This window comes from Xiphias gladius, chromosome 3, assembly GCF_016859285.1.
Source record: "Xiphias gladius isolate SHS-SW01 ecotype Sanya breed wild chromosome 3, ASM1685928v1, whole genome shotgun sequence".
NCBI lineage: Eukaryota > Metazoa > Chordata > Actinopteri > Istiophoriformes > Xiphiidae > Xiphias > Xiphias gladius.
In genome coordinates this window covers 18,421,038-18,444,263 of record NC_053402.1, presented here as the reverse complement: position 1 = coordinate 18,444,263, position 23,226 = coordinate 18,421,038, and the positions used below count along the sequence as shown (strand labels likewise).

The 23,226-nt window shown below is 40.6% G+C and overlaps 2 protein-coding genes across 4 annotated transcripts in view; both read left to right on the top strand.

Annotated features, from left to right (window-relative positions):
- psmg3 (proteasome (prosome, macropain) assembly chaperone 3) overlaps window positions 1–5,309 on the top strand; it is a 185,019-nt gene extending 179,710 nt beyond the window's left edge. Inside the window, exons 1-3 of one of the 3 annotated variants that reach the window (XM_040155004.1) lie at window positions 1,593–1,734; window positions 2,689–2,919; window positions 4,032–5,309. In XM_040155004.1, coding sequence (XP_040010938.1) covers window positions 2,701–2,919; window positions 4,032–4,184 — 372 coding nt within the window. In that variant the 5' untranslated portion in view covers window positions 1,593–1,734; window positions 2,689–2,700 and the 3' untranslated portion in view covers window positions 4,185–5,309. Of the gene's footprint in view, window positions 1–1,592; window positions 1,791–2,688; window positions 2,920–4,031 lie in introns of those variants that run through there. The other 2 variants (XM_040154997.1, XM_040155012.1) reach the window with 2 other exon arrangements.
- A 1,316-nt stretch (window positions 5,310–6,625) lies between these two features.
- Window positions 6,626–23,170, top strand: tmem184a (transmembrane protein 184a). The gene is made up of 9 exons (XM_040159836.1): window positions 6,626–7,040; window positions 7,312–7,533; window positions 11,596–11,761; window positions 12,711–12,801; window positions 14,285–14,360; window positions 17,700–17,791; window positions 19,127–19,296; window positions 19,381–19,578; window positions 21,549–23,170. Exons 2-9 carry the CDS (start codon window positions 7,312–7,314, stop codon window positions 21,776–21,778), a joined length of 1,245 nt encoding a protein of 414 aa, XP_040015770.1. The 5' UTR covers window positions 6,626–7,040; the 3' UTR covers window positions 21,779–23,170.
- The last annotated feature ends 56 nt before the right edge of the window (window positions 23,171–23,226 follow it).

Here is a 23,226-nt window from a genome sequence, read left to right as displayed (position 1 = left end):
GCATGAGTCTGCGAACAGCAGGGCACAGTGAAAGGAGTTGGTGACTTCACTTAGAAGTTGGAGGTTTTCAGCCTGTCTCCTGCAGCTCTTCATCTAACAGCATGCTATTACCGCTCCCTCTTGTTCCATTACTCCCTGCAATATTCCAAACTGACCCACTGTCCAAAAATGTGAAAAATGACCACTGTCTTGTTTTGTAGAACTCGTGTTTCGCGAGCTAAATGGTTCTGATGTAAAGATTCAGCGGGAGGAAATGTTCGGATTGCATTAGCAGCAATCCTGAATTACATTAGCAGTAATTTAATACAGCATTTTTTACGGGAATGTTGCCACAGATATCTAGCCTGTGGCCGAAAAGTCAAAAAAATGTCCTTTCCTAGACACTTTTCGTTGAGAAGAATTCATAAGGGAGAATTCATAAGGACTTAGGACAACCGCGGTGCTAAGAGAATCCGACTGCACTTTCACTAGCCTACTTAATTATCTGAAGGTCGGTTGACATGGGTCGCTAAATGTTGTTGCTGCAAGGAATGTGGGATGGCATTATCTCCTTTCTTTTAGTAAAGGATGGTCCACTGTACCCTACGCTAAAAGGGTTAGCATTTGGTGAATTTGACCAGCTCCTATCATGGCTGCCATTGCTCTCAGTTAGGAACCTCCGCAACCCCAGTTCGTAATACTGCAAATATATAAATATTGCAATGCTTTCATCAGTGGGCCATAGGATAAATCACCATTGTGTTACCTAAATCGGTGACAGATAGTGACTGAACAGACATTCATTTACATGAAAATGTTTGAGACTGCCACTTTAAATAGCTGTTTAAATGAAGTTATCTGGAAACTATCCCCAGAAGTTTAAAGGGGAAATGTCTCTTTGGTGGAACCGACTGCCACAACTCGTCTGTAATGTCAACTAATGAGCCCCAACTACACCCTGCTTTTTTGTAAGAGGTCACAAGCCTAAAAGGTTAGAAACCACTGCTTTAATCTATAACAGTTGGGTGTATTTTAAAATCTTATCGCAATGTTTTTTATGTAAAATCCTAATCTGAAAAGTAACTAATAACTATAGCTGGCAAATAAATTTAGAGGAGTAAAAGGTACACTATTTCTCTCTGAATTGTAGTGGAGTAGAAGTATAAGGTAGCCCAAATTGGAATTTCCAAGTATAAGTACCTCTAAATTAGTTAATTTCATTAGTTTATTACTTTCCACCACTGCGTATGACATTCTTAGAAAAAGTTTGGATTATATTCCTGTTTATCGTGCTGCAGCCAGAGTGTACAAGCGATATGAATGGACGTCCCGTTTTACTTTTCATAAATCCTGAAAATAATAATTGTATAGTCCTACATCAAATCTGGAAATAGAACACAGAACTAGTCAAATTTTGTCAGAAATACTCAAGTGACTTACCTGCTAATAATTTCACAACAAATACCAAAAGAGTGCGAACCACAGGAAAAGTTATTAACAGCTATTTTAAAAAATAATGTGAATCAGACTCAAGTTTATTTGTCACTTATGCCGACACAAAACTCAAAGTGTCTCGTATCTACTGGGAGTCGTCTGAGTTTTTTTTTCTTGGAGCGAGGAGCGAACCGGGGGCGACGTCGGAGTACGTCATCACGCAGAGGTCGCTGTGCGCACGCACCACAAAACGAGGCACGTCTCTTTCGGTTTGTTTTCGTGCCGGACGTTGACTGACAGAGAGCCGCCGGAGCCGCCGAAAGTGAAGCAGTTTAGCAGAGAAACACATTTAAACTGTACGCAGACGAAGACACAGGGTGAGGACTTTTTGTTTTACACGGACGCCAAGAAAAAGGGGTCCAGTGTTACCAAGTTTACCGGAGCTAACAGTAGCCTTGCAGCTAACGTTAGCCAAGCATCCCACTACTTTCCCGTAGCCGTGCGTGACTGCTGTGGAGCTTTTCTTTCACTACTTCGATAGAGACACAGGGATGATCAAACTTAAAATCTTTCTGCAGGTGATGGGATGTGAATTTTACTGAGGACAGAGTGTACAAGTGATAATTATCAAATAATTATTTCGTTAGCTCTCTTTACTGAGCCGCTAACCGTGCTGTGATAGAGTCTGAAAAATCACAGTGTAACTTGTATGAGTCGTATGGGATTTTTGAATTCATATTTTGCAAATAACTGCGATGTTTTAATGTCCAAATTGGTTTTTAATTTGCAATTGTGCAAATTCTGTAGTGTGGGCCTTGATCATAACCAACACCGAATAAATGTACAGCTGAAACTTTTAGCCGATTAATAAAAGACACATTCAACCGAAATTAATCTGCAACCATTTTGATACTCGATTAATCGTTGGTCGTTTTTCAAGAAAAAAAGCCAAATATGGTCTAATTCCAGCTTTGTGATTGTTAGAATTAGCTGCTTTTCTTTATCTTATGTAATAGTAAATGTAATATCTTCAGGTTTCATACAGTTGAAGTAATCTAAAGAAGTTACCCTGGGGTTTAGGATATTGTGATGGGTATTAATGGGTATAATCCTCAGATTAATAAATAAGAATAAAAAAAGAAAAAATTCACTAGTTGCAACCATAAATAAATACAATAACTTCTTCATAGTGTTGTAATTTCAAGAGTCTGAGACAGCAAATATGTCTGTGTGGTATCTTTTTCAGTAATCTTTTTTTTTTCTCTCTCTCTCCATAGGATTAACAAAATGTCTTCTCCCGAGCCGATCATCAGGACGAGACAGACAGAAAAAGAAGTTAATGGAGTTTCAACACAGGTCATCTGTACGGAGTTCAGCAATTACATATTTGTAGTTCTCACTCAGTACGGCAAAATCGGGACATTGATATCTGTCACACCTGACTCCAGATCTAATGATATCAGCACCCCAACATTCTCCACCAAAGTCCTGCTGGGCAAAGACGAGGTATGCTGGATGATATTGTTCAGCTAAATACTATATCAGTATGATGTAGACTTGTTCACAGGACATCGTTCAAACTTGGTGCAACAGAAAGTAACTCATTTCATGCTGTGAAAGGGGAGATGAGCTTGGCTCTGACCTTCTTTGGTAGATGGAGAGAAATTAGATATGTGCTGGCTTGGGGTTTACTGGTCTGTAAAAATGTGCACAAGGAAACCTATTTCATCTCTGCATGAGCAAGTCATTTTTGAATTGGCATACAGTGCAGGGGTGGATCATTATAGAGAAATGGATTTGAAACAGTGTTTGCGTGTAGAGTTGACAAGACATAGTCTTTTTGTTTGTTTTTCTGTCTGGTAATTTTAAAAAGGCAATACTTACATTATCTTGAGAAGAATGTTATCATGATTGAATACTGCTATGTAATGTAGTTTGTGTCAAGAGTCGAGTCCTCATCTCTTTTATTATCTAGTTTACTGGATTACACAAAGCCAAATAACCTGCCACAACCACATCATTGGTTTCATTAAAATAGAATAAAGCCAATTTGAGAGATGTGCAGGCGTTGTTTACTTTGGGAAAAGTTTTCAAAAATGAATCACTTTTCTTATGATGTATGTGGAATACAGCCCATGCAATAATGCCGTATGGCAGTGAAGGCATGTTATAACTATTTACCACATATGCAATGGCAGCTGTTTTGTTTTTTTTTTTCTGGACCACTTTTTCACAGTTTGAGATGACTTGGAAAGCGAGATGAGACTTGTAAAAACCTGCAGTCTCTGAAGATATGGAAAAATTATTTACTTTACACTTCAACTTACCTGTACATGTAATGTAAAAAAGAGTAAAGCAATTGGTGTGTTTGTGTGTGTGTGTGTGTTTGTGTGTGTGAGTGAGAGAGAATGTGTTTGAGAGAGAGTGTGTGTGAAAAGTGCTACAGGGGTTTGTTTGTTTTTTTCCATTTTATTTGTGAGGTTTCACAGGCCAGCCATTGCACATTTTCAAAGGACTGTAAAAGTCATTCATTTTTCTTTATTAATTTTCTTCTGACGTAGATGTTTTACATTTCTGTATGTAATAATGTAACACCTGCTTTGTATTTCTATTTACAGCCACTGACACACGTCTGTGCGAAAAACCTGGCAACGTTTGTGTCGCAAGAAGCCGCCAACAGGCCTGTCTTACTGGGACTGGCACTAAAGGATTCTTCCATAGATTCAATAAAGCAAATGAAAGAGATCATCAAAAGCTGTCAAGTCTGGTAGGAAATCAATAAAATGGACACACAGCCTTGTGGATGGCCCCAATGCCATATTTTTCCTTTTGTGTTTTTTTTTTTTTTTAAACTTAAAAGATTTTTATTCTTTACTAAATGCAAGTCTGTAATTAAAAAAATAAATAAAAAAAAAACTGAGGATTTTCCACCAAAACAGTTTGATTTACTCTTGATTGTTTTGATTTGTTAAGATATAAAGGAATGTCTTATAGAAAACACAATTCAGAGTAAATCTGGTCTTAAGGGTGTATTTTCTGCACGCCACTGTGCTCTCAAAAACGGAGGACTGTGCAATGACGAAGTTATAGCTTACAAAATGATGGCCCATAGTTCCAGTTTCATCAGCATATGAAATACATATTAATCCTACAGTTTTGTTTAAGAATTTGTAATACTTCATACTGTTATTATTTTTGTATTTAAAAATGCGAATATTGTAAATTGTGTCATGAGTAGAATTTAGAAATAAAACAAATCGCTTGTAAAAGTTGTTTTTTTTTCTGTCTTTGAAAAAAAAAAAAAGGCAACTCATTCATCTCTGCCCCAGTGAGGTTTGGTCTTAGCACTGGACAAACATTTTAAAGGGGCATCTTGTAAGAACTGACCAACTGTTGAATTCAAACCCCAAACAAAAAGGGGGCAGCATACTACCAGACAGTTTGGGTGTCCACCAACGTAAGAAGCAAGGAAATGCACTCTTTGGTCCCTCTTCCCCCCTCCACTGTGCCATAGTTGGACTGGCTATTGGGCATACCGGGACAAATCCCAGTGGGGCACTGCATTGGTGCGGTGGTGGACCATCAAAAATTAGAGGTCAGGAGAAACCAGGAGTAGAGGACGAGCCACAAGAGGTCAAGGAACGCAAGGGAGCGCAGCTAAAGAAGCGGCACCAGTAGCTGAGCTTGAGGAAAGAGTGGAGGAATGTTGCCTCGAGAGGATGGCTGCAACACCGTTTTATAGCCTCCTCGCAGTTACTACTACTTCATCCGTCATGTTTGACTCAGGGAAGATTGTACGATGCTGTGACTCACTATCGTCCGTTGAGGAACAAAGTGATATCACAAGACGTAAGACTTGCAATAGTTGTGTGGAATATTAATCTGTCGGTTACCATCATCAGAACTCTGTAATTTTGTAAAATGTAATAAAATGTATTTATAATATGTATGACTCATTTGGAATATTTGTTTTCTAACTGAATTTAAAGATTTGTGTGGGCCTGGTTATGATAGGGGACTTGGCGTTGTGAAGTAGATTTTGTGTCTCATTTGTTCTTGCCCTGTCGCATTTAGCTACTGAAGCTTAGATATCAGGGCTGCAACTAAGCTTTATTTTCATTATCAGTTAATCTGATAATTTTCTTGATTAATGATCAAAGTGTTTGGTCTATAAAATGTCAAAATAGTAGCTGTTTATCTTCTGTCAGTTGATTCAGCTCAGATATATAAATAGTATAATGTGAATAAACACTATCCCTATCATCTTTATAAAGCATATGTGGTAATTTGTGACTGTGTTGGAAGAGCTGTTGATTGATCTGAGTTTGTAGTATTCACTAAATACAAGGCTGGACTACTAACTGCGCAACTGCCGAGGGGCCCCAGACCCCCTAGGTTCACTACATATCATCTATGTCTATATAATTTTAATAATTTGTTACAAAATCTAACCACTAAAGTACAATATCAGCTCTGACGGATCCTCCATCCTTTTTTCTGTCTGTCAAGTAATTAACGCACAGAAAACTTCAGGCAAGGTCGTATTATTCCATCACATAAATACTGTATGGTTACAACCAGCTGTTATTTTCATTATCACTGCTTCATTATCACTACGTCTGACAGTTGTATTCTTTAATCATCAGTTGAGTATATCAAATGCCAGAAAGTAGTGAATAAGGCTTGTCATTATTCCCTGACGCCCAAGTGAATTGTTCTAATTTCTTGTTTTGTCTGACCAGCAAACATGTTGAGTTAACTGTCAAGGAAAAACTGAGAGACTAGCAGATTTCGTTGTCTGGAACAAGCGAAATTTTGCATTTTTTTTAATTTAAAGAATGGATCTAAATGAGTAATCAATTATCAAATTGCCGCTAAGTAACATTCAGTCAATTGTCTCGTCAATTAACCAACCAGTCATCGCAGCTCGAGAGGTACCGGTTGGTTTGTGGATGCCTGAGGAAATAATGTAACTCCCATGTACATACAGTGGGGGTCAATAGGGGCCCAACAACACATTTTTGCCCCCCCCTCCCCCCCCCCAGAAGCTTAATCCGGCCATGACTATATAGGATTCCCGTAGTCGATGTGTGTAAGTGTAAAATGTAAAATACTAACATTTGAGGGTTAGGGGTGCAATATCTGAGCGTTAGTTTGGCCCCAGGACAAAACGCAGGTCTTTTGCACGGTAAAGGCAACGTGATGACGACACACAGGGAGCTGTGGTCACGTGACGCGTTCACCTGTGCCCAACCTGTTTATCCGCTGCTCCTCTTGACTCGCTGTCCCCGGGGATAAACTCGGATGTCCGTCGCCTGAGCTTGAAAGTTTGACTCTTCCGCCGGTTTCGCGGAGTGAACGCAACAGGTAGCCGCGGTATTAGTGTGGGGTTTTTTTTTTGTTTTTTTTGTTTTGGTTAGAGGGTCTTGTTCGACCTGCAGCTCGCCGACTGTTCGGACTTCGACCTCGGCGAGGCATCCGTCTCGAACGAGGAAGTCGGGTCGGATGAGCGCGCGTCGCTGACGAAGTCGACGGGCCGCTGGTAAATGGCAGCAAATGCCCGCGGCTGGCTCCTCTTCCCCCGTAGCGTGGGCTTGCGACGACCCCGGACTCTCCTTGGACAGTAGGCAAGTTGAGCTGCTTGTTGACGGTAGAGAGTGTGCATGCCAAGGTTAAGATCGTTTCGCCGCCATTGGTAGCAAAGTGTACCTGCGGTGTTGTCTTTTTCTAATTGGATGTTTCCAATTATACAAGCAGTCAAATCTAGGTTTCCTTTTGTGCTCAGCGGGCAGCATGAAATCCCGGGGGAGCATTCAGTTAAGCCCTCAGGGGAGGCGCTCTTTCGTTCCACCTGTACGCCCCACACTGACCGCTGCGTGTTTCCCTCCTCTGTTCCAGATGAGCGTTTCCTCGGAAGACATGGACCCCTCTGCCAGCAATAACTCCGATGTCCACCCGCCCTCGCCGGTTCTCCCGGGGAGGTCAGACATCTCCAACGCGACCATCATCCAAACCAGCAACGGGTCGATCAAAGAGGACCAGATGTTTCTGAACACAGTGGCCGCCCAGGCCCTCTCAGGGATATTTGTCTGGTCCGCCCTGCTCATAACGTGCCACCAGGTGAGTCTTGTCACTTCCCACCAAGTCTGATTTTTTTTTTTTTTTTAAATATTCATGCTCTGAGAAAACCAAAATCACTGCATCCCACAGCCGTAGTGAGTAATGCAGCCTCCCAGTATTTTGCACTCAGTGATGTAAATCTGTTATCGGTTGGGGAGTGAGAGATTTCACCTCCGCCGCCAGAGGACAGAAACAAATCTCTCTATCCATAAAGGTTTAATACCTCACAGCACGGTGCAGTGAACTCAGTCTCTCAGCTAACACTGCATATTTTAATACTCACACCGACACTTTGTCTTTTTCTAGTCATAAAGTATTTCTTTTCTTTCCCGGCAGGTATTATTCTCCCCGCTTTGCGCTCGCACTGCCCCGGTGCATTGTGGGGATGTTTTTGCCTACTTTATGGTTGACACCAGACTAAAACGGACGAAAACACCCTCAGCCGATTTTTAAAGGGCAATGAATACACAGCGAGTGCCCTTTTTGTGTGGCGGGGGAAAGTTGGTGTAGAAGGATAAATGGCTCAACACAGGCCACCTTTACCCAGAATCCTTTTCATCGCTTTGGTAAATGAGTCTTACCTCATGTGTGGGTGAGTTACCAACTGTGTGCAGATGATAGCTTATCATTATGGTTTTATCATTTGCGGAGAATGCAGCAGGGTGCAGTGTGTTATCAGCGGGGAAATCAATTGATATTGAGATAAGATTTTACGGCATCATAAAGGATGAGGGTGTTGTTTTCTGTTTGCCGCGGTTTTAATGTTCTGCAGCTGTAATGGCTCCCAGAATTAGTCGATGATTTTATAACCCCTTGAATTGAACGCGCATCCGTCATACATCCCCAGGCTGGAAGCCATATGCCTGTTTGCTATGTCTGCTAACACACACGGTCATAACTGTATCTGTTATGTGGTGTAATTAGTTAAAGAGCTGTTATTATTTGGATAGCTCTGTAAGCTTTTTAACAACCTCAGAAAGCATCAACATGTTGCATCCTGTGATCCAAAAGCAATCATTGTTTAGGGATTTGTGACTCAACATCCAGCAAATTGGTTCTATCTTTTTTAATATAGTGCTTATTTGCAGAGTACTTGCCAGCAAGACATTTTAATTGAACAAATAAACAGCGAGGGTACGGCATGGAGAATGGAGGAGGTTTGGCATCTTTTTCCGTCACACAGAACAAAATGGTCTGCGAGACGACTATTGCAATGCTAGTGGTGTTTCATCTGACTTGGCTCCAGAGGATTGCTTTAGACACTTAAACTCACCTTCTGAATACCAAACACAGATAGAAAATGACCTTCGATCCCCTTTGCTGTGAAGTCGCCAGTGCTTTTTCTGACTGGTGGCTCGTTTTTCTTGGAGGGCTTATTGGTCCCTTTGCAACTTGAAACATTTGGGATTAGTAGCGGCAGACTGGACTCATGTCTTACAGTATGGCTGTGTCAAGTTTTTTGCACGTGGCACTGTCACTCAGTCACAATGCGTACAGTCGCTTTCTGTTTTAGGCTTTTTTTAATGTTTTCAAAATTGGGGTCCCTCTAGCCCTAACTCTGCTGTTAAGGCAGAAATAACAGAAATCTGTCTGAGGTTTTTGGGTTTGAGGCCATTATTCAGAACACAACTATGAATTACTGTCAGGTCAGCGTTATCAAGTCCGGGAGGACACACTATAGATTTTTCAGGGCAAATGGAGAATATCGGTCCACAGCCGGCTTCCCTTCACATGTAGCGATGGCCAAATCCATTCACAGCCCCACCTTCACAGTAATCGGGCTTCTGTGCGCTGCCTCTAAGGGGCGTTCAATCAAGCCACGTGTGTTGATTAGAGTCAGACTCTGGCTGTTGAGCAGTACTAACATTTACCTTGCTCCGCCAAATTTATAAATGATCCGACCCACTGATGATATGATTTGAATTAAAATAGTGCAAAAATAGTGTTAAGAAAATGTCATTCGGCCTGTGACCCCAATAATGAGCACAGCTACTGTATGTGGTTCTAATAACTAAAAAAAGGGGGATCTTTTAAAAGTTTTATAAAATTGTTTTTGTTTCCTTGTCTCTTTTAGAGATTTATGGTTATTTGCCAAAAGTGGGTTGAGCGTGGTATGATTACTTTGGACTGCCCCCTCCACCGTAATTAGTTGCCTCATGGGTAATCAGCATCTTGGTCAACTGAGAAACTTTTAGTTGGTTAGTTGGTCAGTATTTTTTCTTTTTAAGGGGTCTGGTTTTTCTATGAAGAAGGGCACATCAGTCATGACTAGAAAAGTATTGCAACGTCTCTGGCAGCGCAGTAGTTTTCCCTGGTATGCGTTGGTCTTTAATGAGAACTACATTTTAAGAGCTCTTTCTGCCAGACTGCATTCATCTACAGAGAAACAATTTGACTGACTTTTTTTTTTTTTTTTTTTTTTTTCCCCCCATTAAATCTGTTTACTTGCTGACAGATTAAATTTGCAGTAATGTTAACTATTGATGTCTTGGTGGGACTAACCGAGCTGCAGTCGTGTGGTACCATTACCTCAGAGCACCGAGAGAGACCGATTGGATAAGACAGTCCTTACCTCAGCCTCTCCACAGTGGCAAATTGTACATTTCAGTGGGGATTCAAAAATGTTATTCACCATTATGATCTGGCCCATGGGCTTAAAAACCTTAATAACAGTTTAAAAACGAAAGGTCAGTGAAGTGTGTGTGTGTGTGTGTGTGTGTGTGTTAAAAACTAAAGGCTAAGAACTGTATCAGCTCGCTGAAAATGAGGTTTAGTTACTGATCTTATTGTCCGTTTCTGTATGCGAAGTTAGAGCTGTACAATATAAGGTGTGGCCAGTCAAGTTTGAGGCAGGAATGTTCTGGGAGGTGATTGAAATGGGAACTGGGTGATCTCTTTTCTTCAAACAGCCTCGCTGATGCATTTCATAGTGGCAGATCTTTACGCAGACAGAGCAGTCAGTGCAAGATTAAAATGTATTTTGTGTATTTGTATCGCGTCAGTGCCACTGCTGTACAACCGACTTATTACTGATGTTTTTCCTGTTTTAACAAAGGTTGCTTGATAAACTGTAATCATTACTGTTGATACCTAAAGATGCGCCTATACATACAAATCTCAAAGCTTATTAATAAGTGTTTAAGTTGTATTAATACCTCCACCAAGGAGGTTACGTGATCACCAGTGTCTGTTTGTTTATTTGTCAGCAGGATTACACAAAAACTATTGAACCAATTTACACCGAACTTGGTGGAGGGATGGGCCATGGGCCAGGAAAGAATCCATTAAGTTTTGGGGCAAATCCAGATAATGTACTATGAATTTGAATTTTTTTCCTCTGAAGACTGGTACACTCTACTGAGCGCATTTTCTAGTTTATGTTGGTGTATTTCTGAATTGCTTTATGCACACCTTTTTAGAAATACTCAAATATGCAAACTGTTAAGTTTAGAGCTGAAAGGATTAGTTGATTGATAGAAAATCAGATGGCAACTATTTTGATAGTCAGGTGATAGTCAGTTGTTCTGTTGAAGTCATTTTCTTAAAACAGAAACGAAACGATACTCTGGCTACAGCTTCTTATCATTTGAGTACTTGCTGCTTCTCTGTGTTTCACATCAGTGTAAATTGAATGTCTTTGGGTTCTCGACTATTGGTCAGGTAAAAAGGCAATTTGAAGATGTTACCTTAGGTGCTCGGAAATTAAAATTGACATTTTACATAATATTCTGCGGATTGATCAGTAATGTAAATAGTAATTTAACTGCAGCCTTAGTCAAGTTATTTCACTTCTGAAAAACATTGGTTTTGTGAGATATTTTAGAGAAAGCACGGTATGTTTTCCATGGCAGTGCCTGTTTATGCCTAATGCTGCTTATGTGTGAAGGGATTTTCACATGCAGGCTACAGTACATCATGTTTTATTTTACTCTCATACATCATGAGCAGAAATTAATTTTACTAGTTAAATTCATAACCTTAATATATGAATCTGTAAAAATGCTCATCAAGATTCTCACTTGTTTACTTATGTTTTTTCATGTGTGTGTTTTTCCATTTCAGATCTATACACACCTTCGATCGTACACTGTCCCAAATGAGCAGCGCTACATCATCCGCATCCTGTTTATTGTGCCAGTTTATGCCTTTGACTCGTGGCTCAGCCTGCTCTTCATCAGCAACAACCAGTACTATGTGTACTTTGATTCCATTCGAGACTGTTATGAAGGTAAATATCAAAAGCCCACACCTTTAAATTATCTGCCTGATAACATCCTCTTTGGTCTGGTATGGTGTTTGTGCTCCACGTATTTTAGATGGCTGCCATGAAAGAAAATATGAGGAACTCAGCAAACTAGTTTTCCACACCAGTCCTTGTTTGCGTGTAGGTAGACCTCATTATTTGGGGTGTTACTTTTCGAGGAGGAGTAATTTTAGGGGGCGTCAGTTTTTAAGCCTCGGTTGATAGTGTTTGTAAATGAAACAAAAAATCTTACAGTGTGCTTTTTAGGTCAGATCATTTATTTTAAACATTTTTGATTAATTTTTTCTGCGTAATTCTACAGTGATTTTCCATATTCAAATATTATGTAAACCGTGCTCTGTAGTCTAATGACCTCTTTATACACTGTAACCATGATTATGTATTGAAGTTTTAAGACCAAAGCACTTCACCAGTGGCAGAGGTGAATCCTATGCAAAATGGATTACAAGTAATTTGGGAAAGGGAAAAGCAGGAAATACATTATTCAGGAGATTAGTTTCCAGTTTGCAGGCCAATTTTTTGGCTGATTGATAGTGAAGCGCATCAGAAAGCAGTGAGACTGGAATACCACCAGCGGCCAAGGCTGAAACATAATGAACCTTCTCTTGACTGGACACCATCTGCATTAGCTTCACTTAATCCCTCCTTAAATAGCAACAAAGGATTAGGAAGGGATTTCCAAGACACAGAACCCTTGGAAGCTTCTTAATGTAAGAACTGAAACATTTATTGTTCCAAAATGTTGGACTAATTATTTTGTTATCATGTGGGCGTGTTCTCCCCTGAAATGATGTGACCTTTAAAATGAAGTTATACTTGAAGCCGATGAGGAATTATTCCACAGTTAAAATCATGCCAATTAACATGTTCATTATTGGTTGAAAAGGAAGTAACTCTTCTCTTTGTGTTACAGCATTTGTCATTTACAATTTCCTGAGCCTGTCATTTGAGTATCTGGGAGGAGAGAGTGCAATCATGTCCGAGATACGAGGGAAGCCCATACAGTGAGTGCTCTCAGTTCGGTCCTACGTGCAGTCTCGGCATGCACAAGACTTTTAATACTGTAATAGGTTGACTCAGAAGTAATAAGTACTTTAGCTCGAATGGGGCGAGCAGTGGTATGGTTTAGGCTTCATATTTACAATCACAAAAGGTGGAAGGTGCATCTTGCTGCCCTTGAATTAGCATTTAGTTTGAACACTGCAGCGAAAGTGCTGGCAATAAACGGCTGCGGTATTAATCTTTGACAGTTATCCCTTATCTCAGAGCTTTTGACCAGCCTGCATTTGCTGTGTTTTATGGCTGACTCAGCCACAGGGCAGCAGCTCTTTGCCAGTTTCTTAAGACAGTGGAGACGCTAATGTTGAGTCCTGATAAACGATGGCATTGCTTAACACCAGCCAGTGGAGACGAGGTATAAATTCTACATGTTGTTTTAGAATAGTTCACTGCACTGCGCTGCTGTTACACGTCCTTCGGGATTTCCATAGACACTGAATGTTTTTTATTCTTAAATCGGTGAGAACTCCAAATTTTCCAGCAAATAATTTTAGATTGTGTAATCGCCAGAAAGCTTTTCAAGCGAGGTATGGTCGTGGCTGAAATACGGGCGTAAGTCATTCTTGTCAATGTTCAAGTTGAGTATGTTTCAATTAGCAGCGTGTGAGATGAATTAGATCACATACTTTATGCACACCATTACCATGCTCACAGTCTGCGTGTTAACATGTTAGCAACATCATCACGGCATATTAGTAGCAAAGGCATTATTAAGCCTAGTCATATTTTAATCGATCTCGTACATATATGGATTCTGTTTAACATGTCACATTCCCATTAATAAACTAGATTAAGTGTGAACTGCTTAGAAATACACGTCAGATTTAGACAAGTTCTGTAGGAATCAAAGCAGAGAACAATAGAAAAATTCAACCATTTTCACTCAGCAGGCAAAACTCAATTTGTTTCCCAAATGTATTTTTTTACTGAAAGCCAGTGCTCTTTTTTGCAAGTGCTGAGTTTGCATTTGAACTTGACCTATCTGTATTGGATAAAAAACAGACACAACAATTAGCGATGTATACATTTGGAAAGTAGTGAAATATTGCTCAAAAATGGGATGATACCTCCGTAGAGTCTCAGTGGTTAAGAGCACCCTAAAGCACTTTGAACAGCACCTCGGGGTTATGAGGCTGAAGGCGCTGTGTGGCTGCATCAGACTGATTTGGGAGTTTAGGATGAGGCTGAGTTTAGTCCTCATCTTCCTCACTGCTCAGTCCTCCAACAGATCGCAGTCTTTGTCACCAGTTCAATTATTTCATCTGCTTTGCTTCCCCTTAAACTGCCTTTTAAACACACCACCGCTTACTCAGAGTAATAATACCAACAACGAATTGTGACATATTGTATATTTATACATTTGAGTATGACAGAAGCAAATGTAATTGACATAATTTAGTAACACTTTGTTTCTTATTGATTTTGCAGGTCAAGTTGTCTATATGGTACCTGCTGCCTCGGTGGTATGAGCTACTCCATCGGCTTTTTAAGATTCTGCAAACAGGTGAGCTTCGTTCATCCCCCTTATCTGTGCTCTAGAGATGCTCCTTTGGACCCCTAAAATAATTTTACACACACTGAAACAAGAATACATAAAAAAAAAACCCAAAACAAAACAAAAAATAATGCTGCGCTGTAAATTACCATTCTGTCCAGATCTCCAGGCTGCTTAAAAATGACAGCTGTTGCAATTGGCTGTGTGATTTTTTTACGAGGATAGCATCCACCGGTTTAAAAAAAAGGGAAATCAAAAGCAACTGAGGCCAGGTGAAAGCAGCTCGACAATATACACAGAGAGATGATATGAGCTGTCAGCGAGAGCTCTCTCCCAGTGTCTTGGGATGCTGCACATGCTCCCAGTCTTACGCTGATGGAAATTGGAACTGAGAGTTATGGCTTCAAAACAAAATACGTGGTGAAATGACCTGTTTTTTTTTTTAAGTGGCAAGTGATAAAAACTCACTGTGCCTTGACAAGAACCCTACGTGAAGTGTCTTAAAAGAAATACCTCTGGTGGCATTTCTAAGACGTAGTAGTGTATCAAACACTTCAGAAATTGCTAAGTGCTGTTTTGCAGGTCAACTCCCACAAAGTGAGGGACTAACTGGATTTGACATAAAGACTAACTGCTGTCGTACATTCTAATTTATTCTAACTGGATTACTGAAGTGCTCCGTTATACTGATCGCATGGTGATTTGGCTTGGAGTTAGAAAACAACAGTGTTTTCTCTTTGAGAGAACACTTCAGGTGAGGTAAAGTCACATCCTGGACCCATCCTGGGACCCTGGTCGAGCATAATATCTGAAAGGCCTAGATCCATTTTTGCAGGCTGAAAAAAAAATTAAAATTCTCTCACATTTTGGGGAAACTTTTAGTGTGTGATTAGGTGAGGGTTAACAAATGAATCACTGATATGGAAAAGCAGCTTAGAGTTATGGTGGTTCTCTGAGATAAGGTTAGAGGATGAGCTCTTGCATCCTAAACAGTTTTTTTGACATTTTGGTTTTAAGTCCTTTATCATATTGTAGGACACTTTAGGGCCTTATTTTCCTGAAACTGGGCACAAGTTAAATTGTGTGGACCCCAGGGGCAGCTGTTACACCGGTGAGGGCCATTAGGGATCCAAAAAAATAGTAATACAATAAATAAACTGCAAGTCCACGTGGGTGTGACCAACTAATTTTTGCAATTTTTGTAGCATAAACCAGGCACTACAGCTGAGACTATATTAGTGGTATAAATACATTATTGAAATATTCATACAATATGCATACTCTTTTTTAAAGGAGGATTTGTTTGCTTTGGTTTTGTCCTTGAAGGGGAGAACACCAATTAGAATACACAACAGTTTATATAAAAAATGATCCATAAATTTCTTGATGTTGAGTAGAGTTTTTATCAGAAGGGCCTTTAGCAGTTTCCTTGCAGAAATTAAAGATACTAGAGTGGAGAGCAGCACAGAGGCTGGGAGAGGCTTTTGAGGCAACAGGAAAATAAAAATAGTGGCCTTGTGGTTCGATACGTAGATTCATAAATTATAAAACTGAGTTGTTATCAAATTGGATGGATCGGCTTTGGAGGTCTGTTTGTGATACACAAAGCGGAGGGGGTTGCAGTTAATTGGAACTCAGGAGAAATTTGAAAATCCGTTCTTTCGTAGGTTGCCACCAGCGAACTATTGCTATGAACTCTGTAGCGGTAGAAATTAAAACAGAGAGAAAATGCTCTGGGTCATTTTAAGCTGTTAATTCTCAATGAAATCTATTTAGTATTGTAATAGAAAACATCAACAGGCTGCTAACGAAAAATCGAAAAGTCAGATTTAATGATTCTAACAGATTTGCACATTATCCTAAATTCACATAACCCTTTGATGCACCGGTTTGCAATAGAGCTGTTAGTCAAGCAGCTGACAAGGCAGCATTATATCTCACAAATATAAAATTAACATATCCTCTTATCTTACACTTGTATCATGAAGTGTACGCTGACGCTCACATGTAGCTTAGTATTAAAGTTCAATTCTTGGTCTGTATAGAGTCTGTATGCATGGATGCAGTCAATGACTCTAAATTAATTTGAGGCACAAACCACGGTTGACTCTTAATCCACTGGCATCATGAACGTGCATTGTGTTTTGAATATTAAGCATGTCAGGAAGTAGCATGCTAAATTATTTGCTTTGTGGATATTCACAGGGACAAGCTGGCACAAGAACAGGCAACGAACAAGCAGAGACTGTCAGTACTCAAAGCTTCAAAGTAAATCAGTTTTATAAATGATTATTGATGTCATTTTCTAAAGCCCAACATTGGCTCCGGTCATTCTCAAAAAAGCTCCCTCTGACTCATCAAATCGATCACTCCTGGCTTTCAAGTGCTCCGGCAGTGATGGGAGTTTAGAGCAGCCTCTGTCAAATTGGTTACCTCAGGCTTCCATACACAAAACAGCGGACACCTGTCCTCCAGTCTTATATTGAGTCTACGCCCCCCTGTATCCTCTGCTGTCCCAGCCAGTCCCCAATGCACATCAGCATTAAAACATCGGTATCAGATGAGTTACTTTCGAAGGATCTGGACGGAAAGACAGCTTTGGCAAAGATTGCATTCTTTTCTTAAAGAATTTTAAGTCTTTTAATAGTTTGATATTTTAGGAAATACAGTTATTTGCTTTTCTGCAGAGAGTTCGCTTGGCAAAAAGACTGGAAATGGGGAAACGGCTAATCTGGCTCTGTCCAAAATCCCCCTACCAGCACCTTTTTAAGATCACTAATTAACAATTATATCTCAATTGGTAAATCTGTACAAACTCTGAAGTTATAAACTGATAAAAAGCTGTTTTTACGAGGGGTTATTTGCAGGACTTTTTCTTGGCTCTGAGCAGTTGCCAGGTAACCACAGAGACTCCAGGAAGTAACTGCTCAGTGCCAAGAAATAATCCCCCATATAACTGCCCTTAAAACTGTGAATTGTCACTGTCACTTTTACATTTGTTATAAGTTTTGTAACATGTTAATAACTGAGCTTTAGAGCTGCTGATTTAGTTAGCTTCTGACAGAGCCAGGCTAGCCGTTTGAGAGTGTGTCTGTGTGTCTGTGTGTGTTGAAAAAGAATCAAAAGCATAGCTGTAATTGTCAAAGTGAGAAATGGCCACGGGTTAGGTTAAAGGGATTGGGAGACATGGACACCTGTTGGTTGCCAATGAGCAGTTACAGATCTTTTCCATCTAATTAAATGTACAAACAGATTCTGATGCCCTCCTTCATCCTTCATCCCCCTCCTCTGTCATGGTGTCCTTGCTTGTTTGGGCGTCTCATTCATGAATCGTAATGTGTTCTCCAGGCGACTCTCCAGTTCTGCGTTGTCAAACCCATCATGGCAGTCATCACCATCATCCTGCAGGCCTTTGGCAAATACCATGATGGAGATTTTAAGTGAGCAGCACCTCTCTTTGCATTTCATTCTTCATGTATCTTATTCCTCCTTGCCATTGCCAGCAGGCTTGTTTTGCTGTTTATGTGCACATGGAAACAATTTGCAAATGGAGATAATTATATCACCTACTCACAGCAGGCACGATGAAAATTTTTGGAATTAAAGGGTTCCATGTCAAGCAGAAAGTGCTTGGTTCAAACTTTGCAGGTACTCTGCCGCATGTTGGCCCAGTTGTGTCACTTTCCTAGCTATAATCACAGCCTCTTGGGTATTGTTGGTATTGCAGAGGATAATTCGGGAGTTTGTGCAACGTGGAGTAAAGAAATTATATCGCAAGTTTTCTCCAAAAGTAGCAGGTGTTCCGAAATGAAGCCTCTTAATTCTTGTTGTTACACTCAGCACAGGATTATAAAGCGAGATGCATTGTTTCATTTCATACTTTTACTTTGGATGTCTAGTGATGCAAAGGCTGGGGATAAATTGCGCTGACAAATTTAATTTAAGTGTATTTCGGTGCTTCAGATAAGCCAATAATGGTCTCAACAGAATATGGAGAGGGTAATATATTCAGTAAAATTTTCTTTAGCATGTAATCAAAGGCTATAAAATCTGCAGCCCAAAAATTCTGTCCGACTTATTTTCAGGTGCTCTTCTCTGCCTCTCAGTTCAGTATCTCTGAAGGTTCAGCTGTGGAAACACTCGCTTCTAAACCACTCAGGAAAAGCAGAGTTCAACGAGGGCTTGAGAAAAGAAGTTTCCAATAAGCATCATATAATCACTCTCTTACCGTCAAGCCAAAAGATAGACATGATTAAATTCTTCGTGCTTATTTCTCTATATACTTCAACAGCATAAATTAGCGGGCAGAAATAACGGCCTTTTTTCATGTCTGTCTTTAAGCGCCGCAGCAAGAGCGTGATGCTTCACAGATTGTTTATTTATATGCTTTCATCCAACCATGCACTCTATACTGCATGGGAGTAATTAGTGTAGTCACAGCTGAGTCCTCAGAGAGGCCCTCCAGAATGCAAAGAGGGTAGAAAGACAGGCTGACAATGGAAGATGGAAGTCAAATCTTCCTGTTCATTAGATGCATCTTGAAATATGGATATGCACAAACAGCCTTTATTAACTGCTTGTTCATGAAGAGGACACAAAGGCTGTGTTTCCTTTTGTCCCTGCAGTATGGCTGAAAATATCATCACATTCAGGCTGGCAGTCTTTTTCATTCAGCACGACATAATAAATTGAGTCAGAACATGAATAAATTGTTGCTGTCAAAAAACTTGCCACATGTGTAGAGATGGCAATTTCCCTACTCTGTTTCTGTGCAGTGTGAATGGAGGATACCTGTATATCACAATCATCTACAACTTCTCAGTCAGCCTGGCCCTCTACGCTCTCTTCCTCTTCTTCTTCGCAACAAGTGATCTCCTCAGGCCGTACGAACCGGTTCTCAAATTCCTCACTATTAAATCGGTCATCTTCTTGTCGTTCTGGCAAGGTAAGTCTTTCCCTCTACTTTTATTTGTGTCAGTGCCAGTAAATAAAAGTATAAATCGATTATGAAAATGGTGCTGCTTCCTAGGAATGGTCCTCGCCATCCTGGAACGCTGTAGCGTCATCCCCAACGCGCTCTTCATCGATGGACAAGAGGTCGGCGCTGGCACCGTGGCAGCAGGCTGGCAGAACTTTATCATCTGCATCGAAATGTTCTTTGCTGCCATTGCCCTCCGATATGCCTTCACCTGCACCGTCTACCAGGAGAAAAAGGATGAAGTGCCAGGTCAGCGCCGTATTCTGTGCAGAGAGCAACCAAAAACTTTGGTTGATCATTACCTCTTCCCCGCGCACTCGAAAATACGATGACATGTTCCGAGGCTAATTGCCCGTCTAACCCACGGAATTAGGTCTGACACAGGCTTGAATGTGTTAGCACTAACAGTTATGGCATTCGCCTGTGCCTGTTGTAGCCATTTGGACCAGGCAGGCTAATTTTTAAAGTTAGATTCCACATTCAATGCCTCTATTTTAATTAACACCCAAGCTGGAATGTATACAAATTTGCAAATTCTTACGTAAATGTAGTGCCGTCGTGAGCCGTGTGTCAGTCGGGTTGGAAGTCAGCAGGGGCCGCTGTCAGCCTAAGGGCACACATTGTTGCTCATGACTCAGAGGACAGTTGCCATTAAAGCGAAGCAGGGGAAGATGAAGAGGATTTGAAAGTAGTAACTAGCAAGGAGCGGGCGGCACCTCTTCGACGTCAACGCTGCTTTCAAGTAAAAGACAAATGAAAGCCTGAGGAAAAGCCCTCCGCAGTGATAGCAATCATTTTGCGTTTTTTTTTTCTTTTTTCTTCCCTCTGTAAGAAACCCTCTGTCCCCTTGAGCTGCTTAATATGCAGAAGTACTGGCAGCGATGATGAAAACTCAAGCATTTCTGTATCAGCTTGATATGACCATTTATTTTTTTGTTAATCATGATGAAAATCAAAGAAGGTTTTGACATAAAATGGATGGTTTTCATCCTCAGTCATTCTTCCTGCCCATATGGAAAGAAATTCATTATTCACCTTGCTGTTCAGTCAAAGTGTTATAATAATAATGTTGCTCTACAGTGTTGGACAGCTGATTATTACATTTCTTTTTTGTGCTCGGCTTATTGTGTCAGTCATCCTGTCCCCTCCTATAACAGAACTTTTTGGCTCTAAAATTAACTATCTATTCTGCCGCTGCCCCCCCCACCCCTCGGGTACTGATGTGTGTGTGATTTGTAGAGGTTGCAACACCTCTGGTTTCCTCTGCTTCAGCCCTGTGGACCAGGCAGGCAGACAGTGAGGAGAAACTCAGCAGACTGTGCCTAACTGCCTTGTACCCCCCACCCCACCCCACTTTACCCTTCTCTTCGCCACCTCCAAACCAATCCAGACAATACTACCAGTGACCCTGAAACAGAAGGCTGCTGATGTCTGCCGGCTCTGCTTTTTAGTTCAACCTGGCTCGCAGCTGGGTGCTAAGTGACCCTCAGTGGAGACGGTGGCTTTGACAGAATTCTGTTCAGTCCATTTAGAGACTGCAGCCTGTGAAAAGGCCATGATTTTTTTTTTTTTTTTACTGTTTGATATTACTGCTACTGGATGTCTTGCTTTGGGTAGTTGACAAAAGTAGCACTGAAATGTTTAGTTTAGTAAGTTATTAGTAATAAAAATAAATTATTTTCCATAATAGATGAATCATTTAAAGGCATGAAAACCTGTATTTTTTTAGTCAGCTTCTTATTCTAAGCGATGGGGTCATACACGAGCACAAAGCTTCTGCCCAAGTTTCTGCAGCTTTCTGCATATTGTAAGTTAAATGTATTTCGGGTTTTGCGCTGGTGGTTCAACGGTTCAAAGATGTCACCTTGACCTATGGGAACTTGTGACGGGCATTTTTTTTTTCCCCCCACATTTTATCAATCAACAACGAATTGAAAAAATAATTGACAATGTAACGATAATCACTTGTATTTGATCTAGTATACACCTCAACCCAAATTGTGAAACCAGAATCCTGCCATGACATACAAGCATTTTCCATAACTCTGCTTTTGGTCCTCAAGAAGTAACATTAGTTACATCCCCTTCCTCTTATTTGTTTTCAGAGGCCCAGATTGATCCCTTTGTTTCAGGGACTTAAAGCTGCAACATCTCAGTCACGTAAATGATTGCGTGAACAATTAACTGCCTCTGACTCTGTCCCTGTGTTGTTTCTGCAGAGAACATGCCCCCAATGCAGAGCATCTCCAGCGGTCTGAAGGAGACCATAAACCCGGGAGACATGGTGCAGGATGCCATCCACAACTTCTCCCCGGCCTACCAGCAGTACACCCAGCAGTCCACACAGGAGGTGGTCCAGCCCAGCACGAACGGAAAAGTGTCCACGGGCAACAACAGCTCCCGCAAGTCTGACAAAATCATGCTGATTACCTCTGATGATGAATTCTAGGCATCTCTCCAGCAAGATCCAGGTGTTTGTGTCCTTGCCTCCCCTATCTCTGAACCCCTGGGGAAACAGCTGTATCGCATCTCGCACAGAGCTGGATCGAATCTAGGCGTTTAATTCTCAGTATCCCAGTATTTAAGATGGAGTGTGCTTGCTTCTGTCCTGTTTTTTAATGAATAATTTAAGCACCAAGAGGAGGATGAAATTAATAACAGTTTTAAAAGTGATGGCTCAGTGACCAGAGAACTGATCTGCCGCCATCTTGGCAGTAACAATCACAGGGAAATGACATGTCACCTTCACCGTATCAGAGAAGCCTGGAGCTATGCGTTTCGTTAAATCAAGCTGCTGGATGATCAGGAGTGTCCCTGATCCTGATTTTCTTTCTGTCTTTATGTCAGCACTCGCTCTCTGGCTGTCTGAAGTGTGTTTCCTCTGATTCATGTCAGTTTCAAAGAGGAGATGATTAATATGTGTCTCCAGGTGGGAAGCAGGGGAAGCCAGCGATGGCTGGGAATGACGCTTCACGGACTGTGTCGCATCTGCTTGTTTGAAGTATTTGCTGAGCATTCCTCTGCATGGTTTCCAAACAAAAGGAAGGATTTGTTCAAAGACACATTAGTTTTGGAGCAGGTACTTCATATTGCAGACTATAGCACTTCGCCGTCTTTTGTATCTACCGTACCATGGACAAATTGGATAAACCTGTCATCTACAAAAGTGGGAGTTGTAGTATTCTCATTAATTTTCTCAGTATGCTAAAGAATGTAAATCAGTGCAACTAGACAGCCGTTCAACAGTTCATCTTTTTGAAGCTTCTACACTATTATATATGCTTATAGAGCTAATGCTACAAGAGCCTTTTTGTGTTTCGATGTGTTCACACCACTTCATGTTGTAATTCCATCTTCCAGGGATTAGAAAAATATGTACAGAAATTGCTTGTTGTAAATTGTGCTGTTTTTAATGTTTTATTTGTGTAAAAAAATCTTTGTTTGAATTATGATTTTGGGAAGATCTTAATGTATTTAATGTGTGCAGTTCAGGCGTAGTCGGACCAAACCAAAATCTGCGTGGGGAGAGACAAAACAGTGTGCTTAAAGAGACTTTTGGCAGTTTCTTCTCCCATGTTTTTTCACTAGAAATGTTCTCTTTGTTTTTATAATGGGAGACATATAGCTTTCTAAGAGCATCGGTTATTGAAGACTGGTTTAGTATAGCAAGTCATAGTTGGTTGAATTTTGATACCCTCTTGTGCCAATGATAGCTGTCTTTCTGGAAAAGCAGACATTAATTTACAGTTGGGTACAAAAATATACAAAATAGTGGTGACTAATGTCTGTTTCTCCTGTTTGGTACTCGCGCAAAAATAAAATGATTGTTTTGCTTCTGTAACTCACGTATGTTGAATTGATCCATTTTGCACTTTTAGATGAGGAAAAAAAAGCTTT

Excerpts from the sequence above, each read along its gene's own strand:
- tmem184a (XM_040159836.1), top strand. The coding sequence starts at position 7,312 with ATGAGCGTTTCCTCGGAAGACATGGACCCCTCTGCCAGCAATAACTCC. Across the intron at positions 12,802-14,284 it reads ATACGAGGGAAGCCCATACA|GTCAAGTTGTCTATATGGTA; the intron begins GTGAGTGCTCTC and ends TTGATTTTGCAG. Across the intron at positions 19,297-19,380 it reads CTTCTTGTCGTTCTGGCAAG|GAATGGTCCTCGCCATCCTG; the intron begins GTAAGTCTTTCC and ends GCTGCTTCCTAG.